Source organism: Carassius carassius, chromosome 36 (genome assembly GCF_963082965.1).
Source record: "Carassius carassius chromosome 36, fCarCar2.1, whole genome shotgun sequence".
Lineage (NCBI taxonomy): Eukaryota > Metazoa > Chordata > Actinopteri > Cypriniformes > Cyprinidae > Carassius > Carassius carassius.
The window spans coordinates 2987011-3006647 of record NC_081790.1 but is presented as its reverse complement, the minus strand read 5'-3'; the positions used below and the strand labels follow the sequence as shown (position 1 = coordinate 3006647).

Here is a 19637-nt window from a genome sequence, read left to right as displayed (position 1 = left end):
TAAATATTAATATTTTATATAAATATGTATTTTACAAAACATGTTTTACTCTGAAACTGCTAGAAAATCTGAACAAGCTATGTTCCAAATTTGAGGTTGATATATAAAAAAAAGAGCTTTCAGTGAATTTTGTTTGGGCGTAGTACCAAGCTTTTCCACTGGATGACCATCAAACCCCATTATCAAACATTTAAGGGCGCATTCATTTCCATAAATGGTTTGAGTGACCTGAAACATGTTTTTACATACTTCTTTCAATATTTATGAAGTAGACATCACAATCAGAAGTATTAAGGGTCAGTATGGCAGTATTTGATTTCAATTCAACACCTCAAAAAACACATAAAAGACATGCTACGAGAACCCTGGACTTGCGTTAATAGTTCACAACGCATCAAAAGAGGTTAATCTATTGTTTTTTCAATATATTCAAAACACTTTTAGACTTTTTTTTTCCAAAAAATACAATGGATACTATCTTTTAAACACTCTCCATGAAAATTTATAAAGATTTTTTACTAATTTTCATGATTTTATCTATGCATCACTATTTCAAAGTAAAGGTCAGAACGCACTCTCTGACTCTGATGAGTACTCTTCTTGCATATTAATAAATTACAGTTGCTTTGTAAAATATGAAAAAAATCAGTCACCAAATATCAAAACTACAGTCTTTAAGCTTTCCAAAGATACATAGTTTGTGAAGATTACTTTAGGTTCAAATTAAGATATTACTGTTTTAAATATGTAATAGTGACATTTAACAGGTTAAAGCTGCACAATAATCATAGGAGGAAGATAATTATACAGTATTTTTTCAAGTAGAAGCTTATGGAGCATATCATTTAACAAAAAATATTAAAAATGGAATGGTGTAAATTATAATTATTGACAAGTGTCACTTAAATTTTTTTTGTATTATGTGGCATTTAACATAGTTCTGAATTTGATTGGATTTTAGCTTAGGTTTAAATAATAGTTTTGAATTATATCAAGTTGATTTAAGATTTCCACCAAAAAGCACTATTGAAATGAATATAATGGTGTTATTTAAAATGAAAGCATTTGTACTTTAAAATAACATTCAAGCATTAATTATAGTGTATATAGACAATGTAGTGTTGTAGCTAATAAAACACAGTCCATAGAGGTGTTAAAAAAAGGTGAAATAAAAAAATAAATTAATAAATGAATTTAGCTATAAAACACAAAATCAACATCCAAATAAATGCAACAGTTCATACATAAACATTTTGTTTTTTATTCAGCCTGATATGAATTACACATGATAAAAGAGAGGATCATCTTTGAGTTATGTAATAACCTCCCTTCCCTTTATATAAACACCCGTCACAGACAGTTTCTACATCAACCTAAACGAACAGGCCTCAGTACATGCTAGAGTTCACCTGAGGTGATTATTTTTGTCCTTTACCATTTTTCCATTTGTCATATATTCATGTTGTAGCAGTAGCAAAGGCGTATGTATATACTCACAAGTGGTATATGGAAAAATCTGAGCAGTGAGGTCAGGTGTGAAAACCGACATCCTGCCCACACCAAATGGTTCAGAAATAGAAATAGAAAAAAAATACAATAAACGTTAATATAAAAAGCAGATCATCATTTTTCCTGTCCTCTCATAACTGCATCCTTTGAGATGTTGACTGGTATTTCTGCATGTATTTCTGCACATGAATGCAAACACTGTGCAGTGGAGCCATCAGCTGGCTTAAGGCCCAATAAATGTGAAAACGTGTTATCAGATCACAAGTCTCATAATGCATAATGGGGTTGAAACAAAAGTACATAATTCTGACATTAAATTTGTTCCCATGACCTAATTTTGTTCCCAGCACCACAAATCTGGAACTAGTTGTAACAACACCATGTTTTGCAATGCCTTTATGCTCAAGACATTGGGGAAACCTCTGTCGGTGGATGAACTTTAAAACAGAAAGAGCCAGCAAAAAAAAAAAAAAGTGTTAATGATTTGTTTAAAAGTAAAATTCACAAAGTGCTAATAATTTTACTTTACATTACACTTTTTAACAGGAATCTAAGGTGAATATCCTGCCAAGAACCTGCCAGGGTCAAGTATCTATGGAAGCCCGTTTCCGCCACAGAGCAAAACAAATAAAACGGTATTTTCACTTTTTTCCTTGCAATTGCTTTTTATCCTTTTTCAATTTCCTTGCAAAAAACAAAAACAAAAAAACAAAAGAAATGCAAGAAACTTGGGAGAACTATTTGACTGATGTAAACTTGTTGAATTGAATTCTTCAAAAAAAAAAAACAGGACTCGAAGATTCAAAAAGAGTCAATTTCAATATATAAACAAATAAATAAATAAAAGGCAGAATTGCGAGGTATATAAACTCGGAATTTAATCATTTGTATAACAAAAGTCTTAACTGTGACATGTAAACTTGCAAAAATGTCAGAATTATGATCAAAATTTGCTTTTTTTTTTTCATTGCAGAATCGGCTTCCATGTGTTTCACCTCAAAATTGAAAAATAAATATTTATTTTGCCAGAAGAAAATGAATTCATTAAGAGTTTTTACATGGTAACAATTTTCATGACTCAAAAAAATAAAAAAAGATTTTGATAACATGAAAATTTCACAAATGCAAACATAAACACCATTAAAATAGGCTTACAGTTATTTATTATTATTTTGGGGTGAAATGTGACCTTGACATATTTTGCACTGAGTATTTATGTCTTTTAAGATAAACAAGCAAAAGCAATTTTCACCCCCCCCCATCTGCATTCCTCCCCTCCTCTTTCTCTCCTGTGTTTATTACCCAGCATTCCTGTCCCTGGTCCTTAACGCGTCGTTTAAATAAAAATAATGCCATGCTGACAGGTTTGTCGTGTCGTAAAACTTTCTTTCTTTCTTCCACTTCCACCTCTTCCCCCCTTCACGCCGCTGATAAGATCTTCCCTGTCAATGGTAATGAATAAAATATATATTACATCTGTCATTAAATAGTTTTTGTCTCTAGCACGGTCCACATGCATTAGGAGCGCAGGAGCAGTCTAAGGACGGGGGAAGGTGGAGGAAGAGGCCATGTTGTCGTGCGAACGGTTGGGTCATGTGAAAACGGTCGGGTCATGTGATAACGGTCACGTCTGTGATACGAACTCGCTCCTTTGGTCCACAAGTACACTGTTCTGTGCATTCACATCAACCAGAACAGTCCAGACTATGAAACTCCAGTGTGTGTGTGTGTGTGTGTGTGTGTGCGCATGTGTGTGTGTGTGTGGTCCTTTCTCTCAGTTTTCACTGGGTTTCGCAGAAAATCACTGAAGCTTCGTTCCCAGCTTTCGTTGTCTGTTTCTGTATGAGTAGACGACAAAAGAAAAGTGTAAGTCAAAAGTTTAAAAGGTACTTTTCACTAGGATAAGGCAATAAACAAGTTAGCCTATAATCTAACACACCACCTATACTTAATTTATTTTAAATACCAAAATTTTATTTAATGCAAACCTGTCGCTGAAAGATTTTTTCACTAAAATATGGAACAGTGAGACACAGGAAGTGACATCATTATGGAATGACTCGTCTTCCCATCATAGACGAGTATCTTATCTCATTTAAATTTACATTTTTTTCATACGTTGTCATGCTAGCTGCATTCAACAAGCTCAAACAGTCAAGCTTGCTAATAAAGTTATTTTGCAAAAAATTATAAAATATTTCTCTTTAATTCATGGAAGTTTAAGTTAATCCGTTAACCTTTAAACAAACTAGAAACAAAACTTATGTCCAAAACTAGTTAGCCCCTATATATTTTTTTATTATATATATATATATATATATATATATATATATATATATATATATATATATATATATATATATACATATATACATATATACACACACACACACATATGCACACACAATAAAATAATAAAAAACTAATAATAGTGTAAGGTATTTGTTTTAATAATATATATGTATATATATAATATAATAAACAATTATAACATTTCTTTTTTTATGGCTAGGTTTTTTGTTTATAGCTTTTAAGTGCAATAAATATCTGCTGTCCTGTAGCTCAAACAGCAGAGCAATGCCAAGGTCATGCGATCACTTGCCAGAGAATGCGACTGATAAATTATGCACCTTGAATTCAATGAACAAGACATCGGATAAAATAATCGGTCAAATGTGTAAAATGTAAGTATAAATGAAATAAAAATGAATGTGTACTAGAGCGGTTCAGTAGTAACTAGGTCTTGTTTGACCTTTAACCCCTTCCTTAGGGATTAACCTCATGACCTTTTAATGATCTCCAGATGTGATTAGACATGTGCTGGTATTCGGTAATGCGATATATCACGGTAATGAATATGCACGATATTGCTATTGTGGGCACTTTTATATATCGTGAATAATTATATATTACAAATTATTCAGAATTTGGAATGCATTTTAAGAATACTTTTCCCATCAACTGGTCAAAATACACAACACCACTGTATGCTGCTTGAAAGACACGTGTGACTGTGACTGCACTCTCTGACAGCAGATGGCGCTAAACTGCAGAAAAATAGCAGCCTTTACTCTGGAAACCCCATAAATAAAGCAGAAGCTACTTTCTAAAACATATTTAAATAGCCATTCAGATTTGTGTTTTCATTAGGGTGTTCATCACAGTTCCAAATACTTAAATATTTAGACTTAAGTAAAATATAAGTATTTTGATTTTTTATTGTTCGTTCACACTTTACATTAGGGCTTCCTTAGGTAACATTAGTTAATTGATTAGTTAACAAACTGCCAATGTAAAAATTCTTCTGAACATTCATTAATCTTAGGTATTCCTATATTTAATAACATGTTGCAACTGTGTTATTTAATGAGCTAACATGAAGAAAGACTTTTTTAACAGATTAATAACTTCTGTAGCAAATGAATAAGGTTAACTAATGAGTTCTTATTGAAAAGTGATTTGTCTTTATAGTTCTTTTGCCTTTTAATCTGTGTAAAACTTTTTTTCTGTATTGCTTTATTGTATTTAAATGTTCAGTTATGTCATAAGAAAAAAGTTATTAAACCTGTTATACTATATTATGAGCATATTAAAATGTAATTCCGTGATAATACGGTTTACCGTGATAAAAGCATTAGCAATTAACCACAACATGAAATTTTGATACCGGCATATTCCTAGATATGCCATCTGTTTTGTAATTTATCTGGATTATGTTACTTCCCTCATAAAATAAGAGAAAAATTTTAATAGGTCTTTAATGATATCCAGATATGCTATGCCTTCTGTTTATAATATATCTGGATTAGGGAGGTTGACCTGCGCCCTCCACGGGTGAAACATGAGATGTGTTTAAATCGGCAGTGTCAAAGTTCAAAATTGAAGATTTCACGTATGTTTTTGAACAAAATTGTCCAGACATCTGTGGACCACATGTGGTCACATCCGTCTACATGGATGTGAGAAAGAGATATTGGTTTAAGGACAATATACAAAATAAGAATAAACAATTTGAAGAGATCAAAGCATATTGTGCATTTCTCTCAAATTCAAGTTCAAGGTGCTTCATTGGCATGACGTGTGTTACAGTATTGTCAAAGCATTACAGATGTGTAAAATACAGAATATAATTACACCACCAAAGCACAAAAAGGAGACAATAAATGAGAGAATAAACATTTAAAAATAACACTATCTCTCACACACACACACAGACATATTTTGGCTTTTCTGTCATTTTCTGATTCTCAGCGTTACAATGAAATGAAAATAAAGAATTAAAAACTTAGCTTCTTAATGAATAAAATACACAAAAATAAACTTTGAGCATAATGGAAAATGACTTGCATTTTTCAGGGAGGTTCAGAAATTACATGTTTACACAAAGGCAGCAGTGTGTCAAAAAAAAGGTTTGCAAATAGTTGAAACTGAATGTGCACACATGCGTGTGATAGAGAGCCTTTGTTCCTACAGTCTGGTATAGTATGTCTGTGTGTGTCTGTGAGCGTGTGTGGGGGAAGGAGAGAGAGAGACAGACAGACAGAGAGAGAGAGAGAGAGAGAGAGAGAGAGAGACAGAGAGAGAGAGAGAGAGAGATAGACAGAGAGGGAGAGAGAGAGAGACAGAGAGAGAGAGAGAGAGAGAGACAGAGAGAGAGAGAGAGAGAGAGAGAGACAGAGAGAGAGAGAGAGAGAGAGAGATAGACAGAGAGGGAGAGAGAGAGAGACAGAGAGAGACAGAGAGAGATGTTCTGCAAACATGTAAAAACTCAGGGATCCTCTCGCAGTCTCTCTGTCTGCTGTTCTGCTCTCATTTCACTGAGGCGGTGAAACTCTCTGCACTGTGAATTGAACTTAAACTATCATTGTGTAAGAGGCCGCTGACGCCTCATGAAACACAGTGCTATCTATGGTCAGCATGTAGCAGGGATTGAGTTCCTAATGTCGTGACCGAATTGACGTCGCTGGTTAGATGCGGTTGCAGCTGTGCATAATTTTTCATCTAAATCTATCCGTGTTTTAAACGGTGGGCCCCCCGTCATGCCATCAGTGCGTGATCTGTTTTCACACTCGTGTCACCCCTGTGTGCTTCTCTAATTCAGCTAAAACTATTTGCTATAATCTCAGTTGAGGTTCTCTGAAAATGTAAGAAATTGTTTTTATTAAGCTCTAAGATTATTCATTAAGCTAAGATTTTAATTCATTATTTTTAATTATAATGTTTGAATACAAGCATCTGTGTGTGTTTATTTAACCCCATATAACCCCATTTTTTCAAATTGCTGACAATCAGAAAAACAACCATTAGAATGTATGTTTATGTATATATGTGTGTTATTGTATGGCATTATTTTCCTCTTATTATTACTCATTTGTTGACTCCTTTAGTGATGTGATTTTATTTTAAACATTAAAAATGCTTTCACAACACTGTCAATGTCCATAACAATAAATCAAAATGAATTTTCTTTCTTAAAACTGATATTCTTTTACTTATTTTTCCAAATTGTCCTTAAACTAATATCTCTTTCTCACAGCCTTGTAGGATGACCAAAACCTCTGCGCTACCCTTCAGTCCGATTTAAACAGATGTTGCGTCGCATACCGGAGGTCCGGATCCTGTATTACAAATAGGTGACCGTAACAAACAGACGACATAACCACTTATCTTATTTCATGATATATCACAAACGGATGTCGTAGCGCAGAATCTGCGACTTAAACCACCAGACCACTTGTGTGTGTGTGCATGTGTTTGTTTGCGTGTGCATGCGAGAGAATAAGTGTATGAGTATTTGTGTGTGTGTGCTCTTCCTCTCCCTCGACTGCCTCTCATTTTCATTCTGTGAGGTAGACATATAAAAAAGTTCTCTGTACTCTTCAGCTATTTGCAAAAATGTTATTCGACGCACCCCTGCCATTGTTCAAAGATGTAATTTGTCAACATCTTTGAAAAATAATTTTTTAATATACTCAAAGTTTTTGATTTTTTATTTATTTTTTTATTAAGTTTTTAATTCTTTATTTTTAATTTCATAACACTGAGAATCAGAAAAAAAGCCAGAATATGTCTCTCTGTGTGTGTGAGAGAGAGTGTTATTTTTATTTTATTGTATTTTTACATTTATTTTATTTCATTTATTGTCTCCTTTTTTACTTTGGTGGTGTAATTATATTCTGTAATTGACACTTCTATAATGCTTTGACAATACTGTAACTAGTGATCGACCGATATTGATTTATAACCGATAGCAATTATTTGCATTATTATGTGCCCGATAACCGATATGCAGAACCGATATTTATTAACTGTTATAAAGTAAATAAATGACTGAGTGAAGAAAGAACATACTTCACTTTGGTATTTCCTCTTTTCAGTCATTTTTTTTTAAAGTGTTGAAAACTAGTCTTTCATGTTAAATTTTTTCTTTATATTACATAAATAAAAAACATTTTATTTATAAAAAGCATCAACAGCAACATCACTAATATTAACAATAAGCAAAACAAATATAGAATGTCTAATGTTTTCAAATGGAGAAAATAATTAAAGGACAGGAGCGATATCAACTTCATCTTAAACTACCATTTTAGTAGGTTTATAAGTTGTTTAATAGCTACAGAGTCAAGAATAATTCACTGGATAATGTTAATTCACTGAATAATATTCTCTGGAATATTGGAATGTAACAAACAAAACATCGTATTTATAAAACATCGTTACAAAATAATTATTAATAATGTTTGACCTTCTAGATTATAAAATGCCTGCTGACAACGCGGTTTATCTATGCAGTTACACAGAACTATATTCTCAAACTGTGATCGCTTGCGGCGATAATAAATAATTTCCATAGAGTTGTATTTATTTAGATGTTTACTAGCAAAATAATGGTTATATAGAAAATGTTAATACAATTTAGGCTTTTTTAAACAAGTGCATCTTGTTAAAAGTTACATGTGCTGGAGCATTTCCTGAGCATCAACCAGCTGAGAGAACAGTAATATGAAAGCGGATTCACGAGACTAATGATGGAGCAGATTTACAACACAGAGAGAATTAAATTCAGCGTTCAATCCGTGAATGAATGTTCAGAAGTGAGGTAAACTTCAACAGATTTGCCCTGCTCAGGGAGTAGGGAACACAGTTCATGCACGGAGTTCACTTCTAATGAGCTTGATGCATTATTTGCGTGACTTGGACTTCACGAGACTAACGATGAGCAAGGAATTCCACGCTTTTGTTTCCAACATGCGCTCATTCATGGCTGCATTTTGAATTGAGGAAAAGTTATGTCTTTATTGGGACAGGACTTGATGGATTATGTAACATGACTCTGTGAGTTAGTCTCTATTTCTTAGAGCGAAGCTGCATAAACCATATAGGCTATCAGGCATTTATGTAATGCATCTAATTTGTGCATAACTTGCTGTTATGTTGTCTCGTCTCGCCTCAGACACGCTGCAATGGCGATCCTGCGCAAAATTCTCAAAACACCCTCAAGATGGCGGTGTTTATTGGTGAATTCAATATTACAAAACTGATATCCGATTTTGGTAAAATGCTTAAATATCGGGAAAATTATCGGTAAATCGATATATCGGTCGATCTCTAACTGTAACACACGTCATGCCAATAAAGCACCTTGAACTTGAGAGAAATATATACACAATATGCTTTGATCTCTTAAAATAGTTTATTCTTTTCCTTATTTTGTATATTGTCCTTAAACCAATATCTCTTTCTCACATCCATGTAGACGGACCAAAACCCCTGTGATGGATGGTGTGCCACCCTATTCCACGCACATGTGGTCCACAGATGTCAGGATGATTTCATTCAAAAATATACTTGAAATCTTCCATTTTGAACTTTGACACAGCCAATTCAAACATAACTAAATTTTCACCCTTGGAGGTTGAAGGTCAAACTCGCCAATCCTGATATATTATAAACAGAAGGCATTGTACATCTGGATTTCATTGAAGGCCAATTTAAACATTCTCCTATTTCATGCCGGAACTCACATAATCCAGATAAATTTCAAAACAGATGGCATATCACATCTGGAGATCATTAAAAGGTCATGAGGTTAATCCCTAAGGAAGGGGTTAAAGGTCAAAAAAGTCATCAATCAAAATTTGACAATGTACAGACCTAGTTACTACTTTGTTGAGTGACAAAAAAGACACGAAAGTAACTTTCAAAATATAAAATAGAAAGTAACTATTTTAATATTTAGCAGTAGATGCTGTAGGTGACTTTACCTGGCTTCTGATCTGGTTACTGTGTATTCAAACCACAGGATGTTGGGAATGAGACTTGTATCTCTCACCAGAAAAAACTCTGAGATTGGCCTGAGACGAGAAAGAGAAACACAGATCATTAAAATAGAGCTCTGTGTGTGTAAGTGGCTTTGTAAATGGACATCTGTGCATGTGCTTGCATCATTACCAGGCTGCTATCTTGGGAAAGAGCGGCGTTAGGACCTCTTGAGTGATAAAAAACCAAACCACTCCCATCACCATCCCGGCCACACCCCCATAAATCACCTGACTCCAGGTGTGGTACAGGAGGTAGACTCTGTGAGGACAAACATGAGCAATGCATCAGAAATACAGAAAGACTCAACTACTGCACTCGCTTAAAGATAAAAAAACATTCATTACCTGCTGTATGAAACAGACAGAGCCACTGCCAGAAGAATGATGGACAGTATATGCCGCCATAACAGTTCAACACACCTGGCATTGTTCGTCTGATGCATTCTGGAGAAAAAGACAAAAATCAATGATATATATATATATATTTCACCCTCCAAGGGTGAAAATTTAGTTATGTTTATGTTATATATATATATATATATATATATTATACATTCCAGATATCCGGAATCACTTTCCACAAAATATTCGATGGCACAACTGTTTTCAACATTGATGATAATCAGAAATGTTTCTTGAGCTTCAAATCAGTATATTAGAATGATTTCTGAAGATCATGTGACTAGAGCTGTAATCGGGCCTTAAAAGTTAGGCCCGACAGGACCCAAGCCCAACAGGTTTTCGGCCCGAGCCCGACGAGTACATTTTGATTGACCGCTTTTTAAAAGCCCGAACCCGTTTACAACCCGACATTATTCAAATGTGCGCACGCACACAGCTCTTTTTCCTCTTTTTTCAAGAATGAGTCATTTATACACGTTTTAACAATTTATTCATAACTAACGTAGACTAGGCCACTTGGAAGTTGGAATAAAGAAATAAAATAAGTCCTCTGTGACATCTTAACATCTCAGCACTCTAAATAGACATAGGCTCATTTAGCCTAGACCAACGCACCAATAAAAATGAGTTTTTTTTTTACAAATTAAATTAAGATACATATTAAATTAAGATGGGTATTTGGCAATAACAAAATTAATTTAAAGGCTCCGCCGGATTTGCTTCGCCGCTAGCAGCTGTCATTTAATAAAAGAATAATGCCAACATTAGCGTAAATACTCTGTCCACATTATGCACTTAAGACTCAATTAGTTATCATTTGAAAAACCTTTACTCACAGAGATTAGGCTAAGCGTACATGTTTTTGTGGAGGAAAATTATTGAATCCACTGTAGATGTCTTCAGTGCGTTCCTGCGCTCACTGATGGTGCGTCATTATTCACTCATTATTCTCATTATAAACAAGGTCAAACCTTTTCCACACCCCAGACCTTGCTTTAGTTGCTGGTGCAACCAAAATGTAATTGCCAGAGGCATTTTTGCATCTTTCTCGCGGTGATCGAAACACATCACATGACCGCTCGTTTACCTCACAAACCGGAGCGCAAGCCCGAGCCCGCGTAAGATGATATAAATTAAGCCCGAACCCGACCGAACCCGTCGGGTCCTATCGGGTTCGGGCAAAGATCTTTAGCTCTACATGTGACACTGAAGACTGGAGGAATGATGCTGAAAATACAGCTTTGATCACTGGAATAAATTACATTTTAATATATATTCACAGAGAAAACAGTTTTTTATTTAGCTGTTTTTATTTTATCTTTTATTTATTGATCAAATAAATGCAGCCTTCTGATCCCAAACTTTTGAATGGCAATGTATAAATATATTAATGTAAATAAACGTTATGTTTTTCTAGTAGTTTTCCAAGTACACAGTATTAAAACACAACTAAGAACAGCGAGGAGTTCTCCTTTTCTTGTCAATTCTGTTCTTTATAACTTTAGTAAAATGTTACAAATGAAAAAGAGAAAGTCTTACCTTAAATAAAGAAACAGAAAGAAGTATACAACAAAAAACCAGATGAACTGAGAGTGACTGGAAGGCATCCCGTACTCCGTCGTGACTGAGGTGTGACCTCCTGTTCATGAGACATGACACACAATTCAGTAAATTGATAAAATATCAGAGCTGTGCACAACATTGTCAACTAGTCAGGTACTAGTTATGAACTAACTTGTGAAGTAAAAAAAGAGTTAGATTCAACCATCCCACCAAAATAAGATAAGACAAAAATCAGAACAGCTTCTAGATACTCAGTCACAGTCCAGGGTTATTAGCATTCAACTGTAACCTAGATCATAACCTAGATTGTATTAATATCGCTGAGCTAAATTAATAATGTGCTTGAATGTGTCCTTTGAGTTGAAGCAAGCATGTACTGAGTATGTTATTTTCTTGTGTCGTACATGAATTGTTTTTAACAGATTGAAGGTGCTTTTTGTTATCAGACTGCCAAGATATGAACAAGTCGACTGCATGCAGCTGATCTCAAAATCTGGGCTGGTATCTTGACGAGCCTCAGGGTTAGCTCATGAACTACCCAATATTGCCAGTATTGGGTCTATTGGCATAAAGTCTGGTCTAGTTTTGCAGACAATTCTGGCCAAGAACCGCCTACTCAGATCGACGTGTAAATCAATAAATCACAGTTTGTTTTGTTTCTACATGCGTTTTGCGGCAGAAAAACTCACACGGCAGTCTAAATGAACTCTGATGCTCCTATAATGGTGTATTTGTTTAAACAAACAGCACACCGATGACGACACTTACCTCCACACGGCCGAGGCTCCTGTAAAATGTGTTTGAGCAGCCAGTTTAACCCCTCGTTCATGATCAAACCCCCAAAAAAAGAGATCTGAGAGAGAGAGAGAGAGAACGCACACAAGGGATGAAAAGCATAATAAGAACAAGGTAATATGCGTTTTGGGATTTGACCCTATACCCTGCTGGGTTGTGACATCATGTGACTTACCGTATGTAGCTCTCGCTTAAAGACGATCAGAGTGACGAATCCGACGAGGATCGCGATGGGCAACAGGCTCATGCAGGCCAATACCTGCCCCGTCAGATCACCTTGACAAACAAACAGGGTAAATGGATTAAAATGTTTATTTCTGAGATAGCATGATAAATGGACACTACTCGGTTGAATTAAATGGTGCATTCATGATATGTCACAATTACTTTAATTACTAACAACCTGGGACATTCGTCTCAGAGCTGTTCACTTCCTTAAACTCTGAATTATGAATTAAAAAAGTGGAAGCACTATTGAAGGAGAGGATTGAGTGGATGCCGCTGATCATATCCTTTCTTCAATATACATTAATTATCTCATTAATATTGTGTAACTTTTAATCAAGTTATTGATCAGTATTTAACCTCCAAGATTGTATGATTTAACTAAATAAGTAAAAAGCCATATACGTATAGATAGATGCATGCTTACACAGATATATATTTTCCCTTTTAGAAGTGTTAAGAAGTAACAGACAGGAGCATATGTGAGTGTATTCCTTCTCCTAGGGTCACAAGGTCAGCTAAAAGGGTCAGGGGAGGCCCTTCCTCTACGTGCGCTGCGAGGGAAGAAGACAATTGTAGAACTGACATTTAGAAATGTATACTAGATATTAAGAATCCTGTTCTATCCTGTACTTCTATTCCTTAAGATTAATGTCTGCCTATTATGTGTGTGTATCCAACCGTAGTGATAAGAGACTTGCCAGTGCTAGAGAACCTTGAATTGTAGATATGGGCTTTGTGTGTGTGTATGTGTGTGTGTCAGCACCTATGTTCTGTACAGAAGAATAGTTTCTGCTGACATCCGGACCTGAGATGAGGTGTTTTCTTCACATGTGCTGACGCCTGCTACAATCATTTGAGATATGCTGAAGATGTTTATGCCCAAATGTGAAGATTGTCTAAGTTTATCTAGGTTTTGGAGCCAATCAGATTGCTGCTGACCAGCGCCTTGACCCAACTAATGTCTTCTGCCTGGAGTATAACTGTGGTTGATTTTGAGTTGTACGGGGAGCGCAACTCCGTCGAGAGTATGGAAGCTGACTTCTGCTGATGAAACTGCAAACTATTTTCTTCACTTAATTTATTATTATTAATTGAACTCATCTCTGACTCCTGTTCTTCATTACGACAACACCTGGTCCTTGAGTTGTAACTGTTAAATTCCCCAACACTATTAAAGTTGACATTAAAAATTAATCCCATCTATTTATTAAAATGCAAGTTATAGATCATGTTGTGAACATTTTATCCATGCATATGTAGTCGAATCTTTTTTTCCTTGACATTTTAATGTTTAATTAAAATTTGATAACTGTAACTTCCATTTAAAAACGATGTAAGCAGGATTTAACCAATCCTTTCGTCTGCTTAAACTCCTCCCCCACAAGTTCCTCTGCATCCACTTTTCAGGGCCACGCCCACATCTCAACCTCCAATCGACAAACGCAGCATAGAAATAAATGCCGCCCTACATTTTTTTTTCTATTTTGATAATCTGTTACACTCGGACCTACGTCACAATACAGAACTAAATATCTTCGATTTTTATCACAACTTAAAAGCCAAAATGTGTCATTTGAGAAATCGATAGAAAAACCACAATACAAAAAGTAACAGTCATTATGCAAATGTCTTAATAAACGTATAGTTTATGTAGAAGGACATAAGATAGTTATAATTTCTGTGCTCTGTATGGAATTATTTTAAAATAAAATTACAATTCCGTTTAATTACATTTTACAGCGGTCAGATGGTACAAATCGGAAAATTGCGAAGTTGTGTTTACAAGTTCTACGATAACATGAACGATTTTTACAAATATCATAATTACGATTTTTTTTGTTGTGAATGTAAACACACAACAAACAGGTCATGTTACAATAAAAGAGTCATTATGGAACTACGTTGCCCCCCCACCCCCAATTTTTTATTGTCAATCCAGTGATTTTAAAGTAGTATAAATAAAGTGGGGGAAAAAACCTTTCCTTAAACAGCGGAAAAGGCATAATAACATAAAAAATGAGGTCCTGTAAATTGCAAAACAGCTTCAATTCATGAGTAAATGGACAATGATCAGAGAAATTATGATCAGAGAAAGTGCAGGAATTGTAATTTGTAATGAACTACAATAAAGATCAGTCAATAAATGGCAGAGATTTGTCGGATTGTTTTTAATACCTTCCTCTGAGCATAAATCACTAAAAGCCATTTCACAACCAACAGAGAACCATTTCTCACATATGAACACACACACACACACATATATATATATATATATATATATATAAAAGGTTGATTGCGTGCATATCTATGGAAGGCATTTTCTGCCAAATTTAAATAAATAAATGAAATGATTAAAATTAAAATTAAAACCAGATTAACTATTTCATTACAGAAAACTGTACGCAAAATATGTGACAAAATTGAGAATGAAATTAAATGATTTCATTTTCACGGTGACATACCTGTCAAATTGAAAAATAAAATGCAATCGCTGATTTCACATTTCATTTTCAATAGAGTCTCGAGGCAAGACTGCCAATATTAAAATGAAAAGCCAAACGTGAAAAAGAAACTACACATACAGTTTTTACAAAGCTCTTTATTAACGCTCACGCAATAATAGTGACACAATTCAAATTTAAATGAAAATTTTACTTGTCATTTTAATTCCTCTTTTATGTCACGGTTTTCATTTTCGTTTTCATTTTCAAAGACAACCTGCATGCAAATTATATGTTAATGAGTGGGTGTGGCTTATTCAAGTAACGGCGCTAGAGACAATCGTCGAAGTCTCGTGTGCATGAGTTGAATGGTGATTGAAACAATGTGTGAAACGACATTAAAATGTGAATATATTGTAATCGAGACATGGCGAATCTGTTAGTGAGCTTTTGCGGGAAGCTGCTGCAGCATTAGAACGTGGAAGAAACAACCAGCCTGACCAGCATGCGTCAAACCCTCGACCCACTGCAGTTCCTCGGCCTGAGCCTCCACGAGACTCCCCGGAAAATCTGCTGTCTGCTGAGTTTGTGACGGCTGCAAAATGTCCAAGTGTATCCAAGATTAGGGGTGCTCCGATCACGATCGGCCTACCGTTAATGCGCATCTCGTCAGTAAAGCCGGTTCTCTAATCAGCGGTTAATTGCATCAGGTGCGTGATTTCACATAGAGCAACTGTTACTATACAGAGCCATTGTTAACTGAGAAGATGCGCCAATAAACGCTGAAAATGAACGTGCATCTTCTCAGTTAGCAATGGCTCTGTGTAGTAACAGCTGCTCTATGTGAAATCACGCACCTGATGGAATTAACCGCTGATTAGAGAACCGGCTTTACTGACGAGATGCGCATAACGATCGGCCGATCGTGATCGGAGCACCCCTATCCAAGATAGATTCAACTCGTAGCAAAATTAAGTCATTATCATCCGAAATGTTTGCTAGCTGGTTTAATTCTGCTGCTATACTAGCCATAACCGCCATTATAGCTCCTCCACGTAACAACGTAATTGAGCCACACCCACTCATTAACATATAATTTGCATGCAGGTTGTCTTTGAAAATGAAAACGAAAATGAAAACAGTGAAATAAAAGAGGAATTAAAATGACAAGTGAAATTTACATTTAAATTTGAATTGTGTCACTATTATTGCGTGAGCGTTAATAAAGAGCTTTGTTAAAACTGTATGTGTAGTTTCTTTTTCACGTTTGCTTTTCATTTTAATATTGGCAGTCTTGCCTCGAGACTCTATTGAAAATTAAATGTGAAATCACCAATTGCATTTTATTTTTAAATTTGACAGGTATGTCACCGTGAAAATGAAATCATTTAATTTCATTCTCAATTTTGTCACATATTTTGCGTACAGTTTTCTGTAATGAAATCGTTAATCTGGTTTTAATTTTAATTTTAATCATTTCAGTTATTTATTTAAATTTGGCAGAAAATGCCTTCCATACATATCAAGCCAACATTGCATTGACCAAACTGCATATATACAGGCTTGCTTGATCTCGTGCATACATTATACTGGCATGTTTTACCATCTAATACACGACAATTTAATATGCAAACATATCTAACTATGTGACAGTAGTTTAAACACGGAAGATGTTCTTAGTTTTCTTCATATCCCGAAAGTGGCTGTGTTTGCAATTAGCGCAGTATATTTTAGACTTGCTTTGACATGTTCCAGGGTTTTGGGGTCAGTTTATATACTTCCGAATCCAGGGAGACCCTCACGAACGACGGGACCCAGAAAGGGAGTGATGCAACCGGGATTGAACTGGATTAACCCTCACAGCCACGAGTCTTGCCAGAAATTACAGGAGCGGTTGGGTCTCATGTGCTTGTATTGCATGTGCTCATGAGACTATAGATTTAATCTACTATTGACAGTTATCTAGTATTAACAATAAACCGTTAATATTCTGGGAAACTGAGTAAGGGTACTATGGACCATAGCGCATGCCCAGTAAACAAGCGCACTATTTGGCAGCAGGCGTTCCGTTCCCTGCGGAGCGAAGCGCACTATTTGGCAACCCAGCCCTGGCTGTATCCATTCAGCTACGCGACGTGCCACAGACTCCGCGGTGCGAATAAAGCGTCGTATAATGATACGAACGGCTTTGAGGGGAAAACAACGATTTAAAAATGCTCTTACCAGCTGGATACTCTACGTTGGTTAAGGATATCGACCGCCATTGAGGTGGTGCCGAGCACTGCTCTTCAGACGCCATCTTACCCGGACACCGGGCATCGGTCGTCGACCAATCAGAATGAAACGCCCCGACGCGTTCGACCAATCAGATTGAACCTCCCCGACGCATTCGACCAATCAGATTCGCCGGACGCTGCTTCGATGCGCAGCCATTCACCAAGCGCTTTCTCAAAGGAAAAAAATCTGCACGGGAACAGTCGGCCAATCAGAGGCGTGTGGCTTAGGGGATGGACCAATCAGAAAACGTTTGGCTGGACATATGAAAATTAGATTTATTCAAATGAAAGAAGAAAAATTAAGTGAATGGGGAGATCCTCTTCAATTGAATTGATATCATCTACGTGAAGGCAACCAGCGCCACACATTCATTGTGGTCCATTACATACTTTTTGAAAAACTACTCCAGTTCAAAAAATTCAGTAACATGTAAAAAAAATAAAATAATAATAATAATATATAGAGATATTTTGTAAATTTCCTACCATAAACGCAAATGCTAAATAAGGAATACAACTACCTACTTATTACAAATAGCAATCTATTATGGTTAATTAAACATTTTGTGTGCTTTTAAGAAGTGTGAGGGTCCTTTAACAACATTTGTGGCCAACAGAATAGCCATCATTAGGGAAGATTCTGACCCAGCACAGTGGTGGTATGTTCACACAAAACAAAATCCTGCAGATGACGCATCTAGAGGACTGACAGTCCATAAGCTTCTGAACAGCAAAACGTGGCTATCAGGTCCAGAATTCCTGTGGAGAGCAAGAGAAACATGGTTACAGTATGAAGTAGAGCCCACATTGAAGGAGGATGATCCAGAGGTCAAAATGGAGATCTCTACAAACACAATAACCATTCAAGAGGATAATGCGACCAGCCAACTCATTACCTATTTCTCTGACTGGTTGAAGGTCGCAGTTGCATGGTTACTCGAGGTAAAAAAAGACTCTATTGGAGTTGAGTCAAAGAAGGAAGCAACTTGTGAGAGATGGAATGCCTAATCTTGATGTTAACAAGAAAATATTGGAAGTCAGCAAGTCATTGAAACGTGAACGTGTATCAACTGAGGATCTATTAGCAGCAGAAAAGGCTATCCTTCAGTTCTGTCAGAGAGAAAGATTCGACACCGAGATTTGTGCACTAACTACAGGAAAACCTGTAAAAGGGTGTAGCCCTATCTACAAGCTTAATCCTGTTCTTGAGGATGGACTGGTAAGAGTTGGTGGAAGATTGTCCAGGACTGCAATGCCCGAAGAGAGCAAACATCCAGTCATCCTGTGTAAAGATCAGCACATCTCCATGTTAATTCTTAAAAATATTCATGAACAGACAAGGCACGGTGGGAGAAATTATATCCTTTCCAAATTGAGAGAAAAATTCTGGGTCACTCACGCCAATGCTGCAGCAAGGAAAATCTTGTCAAATTGTGCTTTTTGCAGACATCACCAAGGAAAATTGTGCGATCAAAAAATGGCTGATCTGCCCAAAGAAAGGATTACTCCAGACTTACCTCCATTTACTAACGTGGGAGTGGACTATTTTGGGCCCATTGAGGTAAAACAAGGACGTTCTTATGTGAAACGCCATGGGGTTATCTTTACATGTATGGCTAGCAGGGCTATTCATTTAGAAGTGGCACACTCCTTAGACACAGACTCCTGTATCAGTGCTATTCGTCGATTCATATGCAGAAGAGGACCTGTAGCACACTTTCGCTCTGACAATGGCACAAATTTCACAGGTTCAGAAAAGGAACTAAAAAGAGCAATTGCAGAATTAAACCACAAATCAATCGAGAAAGCTCTAATTCATGATAACATCAAGTGGACGTTCAACCCACCTGCAGCTTCCCATCATGGTGGTGCTTGGGAAAGCATGATCAGACTGGTCAGGAAGGTCTTGGTATCTGTGTTACATCTACAGACTTTAACCGATGAAACCTTAGTTACAGTCTTATGCGAAGCTGAAGCAATCTTAAATGATAGACCACTTACGAGAGTTTCTGAGGATCCTAACGATTTAGAGCCACTAACACCTAATCATCTTCTTACTTTGAAAAGGAAGCCAGTTTTGCCTCCAGGTCTGTTTGATG

At 36.0% G+C, this 19637-nt stretch overlaps 1 protein-coding gene across 1 annotated transcript; it reads right to left on the bottom strand.

The window, feature by feature from the left end:
* Window positions 1-2862: 2862 nt before the first annotated feature.
* On the bottom strand, window positions 2863-17638 carry LOC132116627 (dolichyldiphosphatase 1-like). Its single transcript, XM_059525480.1, has 8 exons — window positions 17486-17638; window positions 12769-12869; window positions 12567-12651; window positions 11775-11874; window positions 10179-10277; window positions 9964-10092; window positions 9777-9866; window positions 2863-3347 (listed from the first exon to the last, which is right to left on the bottom strand). The coding sequence occupies exons 1-8, from the start codon at window positions 17559-17561 to the stop codon at window positions 3311-3313; spliced, it is 717 nt and encodes a 238-aa protein (XP_059381463.1). The 5' UTR covers window positions 17562-17638; the 3' UTR covers window positions 2863-3310.
* Window positions 17639-19637: the final 1999 nt, after the last annotated feature.

Coding starts and splice junctions, on each gene's coding strand:
- LOC132116627 (XM_059525480.1), bottom strand. CDS start 17,561: ATGGCGTCTGAAGAGCAGTGCTCGGCACCACCTCAATGGCGGTCGATA. Junction 10,093..10,178: donor CTGTCTGTTTCATACAGCAG/GTAATGAATGTT, acceptor TTGTCCTCACAG/AGTCTACCTCCTGTACCACA. Junction 3,348..9,776: donor GTAACCAGATCAGAAGCCAG/GTAAAGTCACCT, acceptor CTACTCATACAG/AAACAGACAACGAAAGCTGG.